Source organism: Pempheris klunzingeri, chromosome 9, assembly GCF_042242105.1.
Source record: "Pempheris klunzingeri isolate RE-2024b chromosome 9, fPemKlu1.hap1, whole genome shotgun sequence".
Taxonomy (NCBI): domain Eukaryota; kingdom Metazoa; phylum Chordata; class Actinopteri; order Acropomatiformes; family Pempheridae; genus Pempheris; species Pempheris klunzingeri.
The window spans coordinates 13,410,639-13,416,638 of NC_092020.1; the positions used below are offsets into that span (position 1 = coordinate 13,410,639).

Below are 6,000 nucleotides of genomic sequence, written 5' to 3' on the forward strand. Positions count from 1 at the left end.
AAGTTTGTGAATTTTGCCAAAACACTTCATTTGCAATGGGGGTTGGATAGTTTTGAGTGCAACTATACATCTTGATGGAAACATGCAGTCTGTGGTGTGAATGAGTCTCAGTCATCAGCTTAGAGATATAGACAGTGGACGAATAATTAGATTTCTCCTGCAATCACATGGTCATTGTTAAAGAGCAGATAATGTATGTGGCCACAGAAGTAATTTACAGTGGATGACTTTGTGTCTGAATATTTCTGGCAAGTATAGTGATCTATAGTCCCATTAAATATGTTAATTCAATTCAATTCAATTCAATTTATTTTGTATAGCCCAATATCACAACAGAGTGTCTCATAGTGCTTTACAAAGTTCACTGAAATAAACAAGTGTAAGCGAGCAAACAATCTAATAAAGAGTCCAGCAGTCGATGAGACCAAAGGATCGGTCCGATGGATCTGTCCAAGGCATCACCTGCCCTTTATGACCCTCCTTCTTCGGGAAGGAAAAACTCAAAAAACCCAGTGGGAAAAGAGAAACCTCCGGGAGCACCACAGTGAAGGAGAGATCCAGCTCCCAAGGACGGACAGGCTGTAGCCTTGGACAGACGCACATCCATTGGCTGGTGGAGAACCACATCAGCGGGGCCAGGACCAGGATCCATAGGAACCACGGAACCACATCAGCAGAACCAGGATCAGGATCCACAGGAACCAGAGAACCACATCAGCGGGACCGGGACCAGGACCCACAGGAACCAGAGAACCACATCAGCAGGGCCAGGACCAGGATCCACAGGAACCTGAGAGATGAGAAAGCACAGAAACGCTGCGGGGAAGATAACAAGTTAGAGGCAGACATTTGGCTGACATGAGACATAACGATGGAGAGGAAGAGGAGGAGAGAGAATAGAGGAGCTCAGTGCACCATAGGAGTCCCCCGGCAGTCTGAGCCTATAGCAGCATAACTAGGGGCTGGTCTAAGGCCTGAGCCAGCCCTTAAATATATGCTTTGTCAAAAAGGAAGGTTTTTAGTCTACTCTTAAATGTAGAGAGGGTGTCTGCCCCCCGAACCCAAACTGGAAGGAGGTTCCACAGGAGAGGAGCCTGATAGCTGAAGGCTCTGCCTCCTGAACTACTTTTGGAGACTTTGGGAACCACCAGTAGGCCTGCATTCTGGGAGCGCAGTGCTCTAGTGGGGTAGTACGGTACTATGAGCTCTTTAAAATATGATGGGGCCTGACCCTTAAGAGCCTTGTAGGTGAGGAGAAGGATTTTAAACTCTATTCTAGATTTTAATGTTACTATATGGTATCGAAAAGCCAGATATATTTATTTCACAGGTTGGATGAACCCAGTGGTTCTCAAACTTTTTCAAGCCAAGGAACCTTAAACTTACACAAATTAAACCGCAGACCCTTATCTGATAAGATGTTGTCCCAGGGTCCCCCATCCCAACTCAGACCTTTGGGCAAACTAGTGATTTTACTATGAAGGCTCTTTATCACATTTTGGCTGTCTGTTGGTTGTGTGTGTTCTTGAGTGGATGCTCACTGTCAGACTGTTTCATGTATCTCTTTTGTGACTTTCTGGGAGGCGATGTTTTTCCATCTCTAAGAAGAAAGACATTTCTGTGAGGTTTAGGCTGGGCCCTATGTCCGCTTCTCTATATGTGGTGGAGTAAGATGAATTAACTGCAATAATTCTAAACCATCAGAACATTTGTAGATTGCCAGTCTTATGTAACTTTGTAGTTGTATAATAGTGACAAAGTCGTGATAAGTGTTTCCCAGCAGCCAGTTTTCTGACTTTTTGATTTGTTGCATTGAGTTTTCTCTCAATTGTTTTCAGTTCTTTGTCATAAGATATCGTGATAAAACATATTGTTTCTTAGTCAGAATTCAAACAGATTTGCAGTTTATTTTCCATTTCTAATCTCAATTCATGTCTCTTACTCTTTCTGGAACTTGAATGATTTAACTTTTGTCGGTGCAAGTTGAAGCTGATTGCAAGATGTCAGGCTAAGTGGGAGCAAAGACAGACCTTCTTTCTACAAGACCGAGTTCCAAATTGTTGATGTCAGGATTTCCAGAGCCTACAGACACAAGTCACGTGCATTTAAGTTATGAATTAGTAACGTAAGTTATTTATTACATTACATTGATTTAAATTATGGCTGTATCTTTAAGTAAGACTGCAGCAAATAAGAAAATTTAAAATAAAAATCAAATAATCCACCCAATGTGTGGTGGAATAACGAGGGGATTTCTATGGGGGGGTACTTTCTTAATCACACTGTAGACAATATTATTCAGTATACTAAACTTGTACAACTCTGTGATATGATGACAACGGTGACAAAGATTTGGTGTGATTCTAATATCAACTCCAAACATGCATGGATGCTTTTGATACAGCAATACCAGCTCCCTGGAGTTCTGCCACTGCCACAATACATTTAGACTGCAAGCTTAACTTTAAAGAAGGTACATGTTCAATAGCACATATACATGTTTCTGTGTCCTAAATACCAACTCAGCCTAACACAAGCAAATTCATAGCAAAACAAAACAAAATAACACAAAACTGTTCAGTTCAGGGTTCCACGCTTTCTGATGTATCATCATGGTTGTTTTGACCACAACCTTTCAGTTTTTCATAGCCTGTTTTACCAGACCACATACAGTGGAGTTGGACTGAAACCTGGTCTACTCCTTGCAAGAGTGCTGAGTTTGATCATTTAAAGAGAACTTGAGCCCATTTACAAGACTTGTTTAGTGTGTAGCTTGCTAATATGGTGCACGCTGTGTTAAGACCTTGATGTGAGCCTGTCTTTGATGCATTGAACTAAGTGCATACACTGTGGTACTTGTTGCAAGGGGTCTCCTGGTTTTTTTTTTTTTGACTGATGGTGGGTGACAGGAGGTGCAAATGTTGTAAACACTATGATAAATGTACTGTCTGTTTTATTTAGAGGCATAGTGGACAAGGTTGTGAATGCTACAACCATTTTAACCAGTGTAATTGTTGAACTTAACTCACGGTGTCGCCATACACCAGCCTCACGACGGTTTCATTCCTCTATCCTGTCTGTACAGTCTTGTACGCCCATTGACCGATCTAGATAAAGGCACAAACACGCTGAATTGCTGTTGCTAGTCGTGTTATGTGGTCTAACTGTGTTTATTGCGTGGATTCTTTGCCGTCTTAGGAGCTCATCTTTCACTATGGATACAAAAACGACCGCGTTTCACCAGTGCAGCTTCTATTTCCTGCTTCTTTTTGTGCGTGCCGCATATGGAGACATGAGCTATTCTTTTCCCGAGGAGATGAAACGAGGATCAGTTATTGGAAACATGGCCAAGGATCTCGGGCTGGAGACGCTCGCTCTCTCTAACAGAAGAGCCCGCATTGACACCGACGGGTCTGACAAACGTTACTGTGACATCAACCTGAATACCGGAGAAGTGATTGTTGCCGACAGGATTGACAGAGAGGGGCTTTGTGGAGAAAAGGCTTCGTGCATGCTAAAGCATGAGCTTGTTCTGGAGAATCCTCTTGAGCTCCATCGTATTAGTCTTCACATCCAAGATATTAATGATAACTCGCCACAATTTAAGGAGGAACTGATCAGTTTAGAAATCCAAGAGTCTGCAGATAGAGGAGCTCGTTTTGTGATAGAGGAGGCGCACGATGCGGATATAGGACAGAATTCAGTTCAGCGATACAGCCTAAAAAAGAATGCTAATTTCATTTTGGCTGCTAATGGAAACACAATAGAGCTTGTTCTTGATAAAGAGCTTGATCGTGAAAAACAACACGGAATTGATTTGCTCCTCACAGCTTTAGATGGAGGCTCTCCTCAGAGATCAGGTACTGTAGTCATACACGTCACTGTACTGGATGCTAATGATAACACCCCAGTGTTCAGCCAGGCCGTTTATAAAGCCAGTCTGCCTGAAAACTCTCCTTTAGACACTGTTGTGGTCACAGTGAGCGCCACTGATGCAGACGAGGGAGTGAATGGAGATGTATCTTATGAATTTGGACATATTACTGAAGACGTGAAGAAGATATTTAGTATCGACCGTAAATCGGGTGAGATACGAATAATTGGCACTGTGGACTATGAAACTACCACATCATTTGAAATACGCGTTAAAGCAAAGGATGGATTAGGGCTATCATCTTATGCTAAGGTGATTATTTCTGTCACTGATGTGAATGACAACGCCCCTGTAGTCAACCTGAAGTCTGTGACTAACCCCATACCTGAGAACGTGTCACCTGGTACAGAGGTGGGCATCATTAACGTGCAGGACAGAGACTCTGAGAGTAACAGACAGGTCCGCTGCTCCATTCAGCAAAACGTCCCTTTTAAGTTGGTTCCTTCCATTAAAAACTATTATTCTCTGGTGACCACAGGACAACTGGACCGTGAACTAGTGTCTGATTACAACATTACAATCAGCGCCACTGACGAGGGCTCTCCACCTCTGTCCTCCTCTAAAAGTGTCCAGTTATCTGTAGCAGACATCAACGACAACCCGCCTGTGTTTGAGGAACAGTCGTACAGCGCATATGTGAGTGAAAACAACAAAGCTGGCTCCACTTTATGTTCCGTTGCTGCTCGAGACCCCGACTGGAGACAAAACGGCACAGTGATTTATTCTCTGTTAGCCGGTGAGGTGCAGGGCGCCCCGGTGTCCTCCTATGTGTCTGTTAACGGAGACACGGGGGTGATCCACGCTGTGAGGTCGTTTGATTACGAACAGTTGAGGAGTTTTAAAGTTCAGGTGATGGCCAGAGACAACGGTTCTCCTCCGCTGAGCAGCAACGTGACCGTCAGCGTCTTCATATCGGACGTGAACGATAACTCTCCTCAGATCCTGTACCCCACCCCGGAGGGCAACTCCTTCATGACCGAGTTGGTCCCCAAAGCTGCACACGGAGGCTCTCTGGTGTCCAAAGTGATCGCGGTGGACGCGGACTCCGGACAGAACGCCTGGCTGTCCTATCATATAGTGAAATCCACTGATCCGGGACTTTTCACCATTGGTGTCCACAGCGGAGAGATCAGGACACAGCGGGACATTTCTGAGTCTGACAGCATGAAACAGAACCTGATTGTGGCAGTGAAAGATAACGGACAGCCCTCTCTGTCTGCCACCTGCTCCATGTATCTCCTTATTTCTGATAACTTGGCTGAGGTGCCGGAGCTGAAGGACATTTCTTATGATGAGAAGAACTCCAAGCTGACCTCATACCTGATTATCGCTCTGGTGTCCGTGTCCACGTTTTTTCTGACCTTCATCATCATCATCCTGGGTGTGAGGTTTTGTCGCAGGAGAAAGCCCAGACTGTTGTTTGATGGAGCAGTAGCCATCCCCAGCGCTTATCTCCCTCCTAATTACGCAGATGTTGACGGCACAGGAACTTTACGCAGCGCTTATAATTATGACGCCTACCTGACAACAGGGTCAAGAACCAGTGACTTTAAGTTCGTGTCATCTTACAATGACAACACGCTGCCTGCTGACCAGACTCTGAGGAAAAGTCCTACTGACTTTGCTGAGGTTTTCGGTGGATTGGAAGAGTGTTCAGAGGTATGAATACCTATGACATAATTATTTTTACAAATGAAAAACATTCCGTTCAAACACATTTTACTTTAAGACATTTCATTTTAAATGGTTTTATAACTATCAGCTGGGTTATTCGCATATTTATTTTTTCCTTCGTGTCTATCTCTGTCTGTGTGTCTATCTATGTCTGTCTCAGTCAGTTGTTGCAGAATATGTTGTTTAGTTAATTTCAGTCCACTTCCTTAAACATTTCTAAAAATCAATGTAATTTAAACCATAATCACTTAGATTTTTATGCCAAGATGCCAAGATGTGATGTCGATCTTTTGAAGTATTAAGAAGTATTTGTAGATGTGATAACCTTTGACAGATTCATCATCTTAAGTTTCTCTTGATGCTAAGTACATCTTCCACACAATGAGGCAGAT

The 6,000-nt window shown here is 43.5% G+C and overlaps 1 protein-coding gene across 1 annotated transcript; it reads left to right on the forward strand.

The window, feature by feature from the left end:
- The first annotated feature begins 3,214 nt into the window (after window positions 1-3,214).
- On the forward strand, window positions 3,215-5,599 carry LOC139207669 (protocadherin gamma-A11-like). The gene has a single exon (XM_070837409.1). The coding sequence runs from the start codon at window positions 3,215-3,217 to the stop codon at window positions 5,597-5,599; it is 2,385 nt and encodes a 794-aa protein (XP_070693510.1).
- The last annotated feature ends 401 nt before the right edge of the window (window positions 5,600-6,000 follow it).

What these genes read in the sequence shown, in the direction of transcription:
- LOC139207669 (XM_070837409.1), top strand. Translation starts at nt 3,215, where the DNA reads ATGGATACAAAAACGACCGCGTTTCACCAGTGCAGCTTCTATTTCCTG.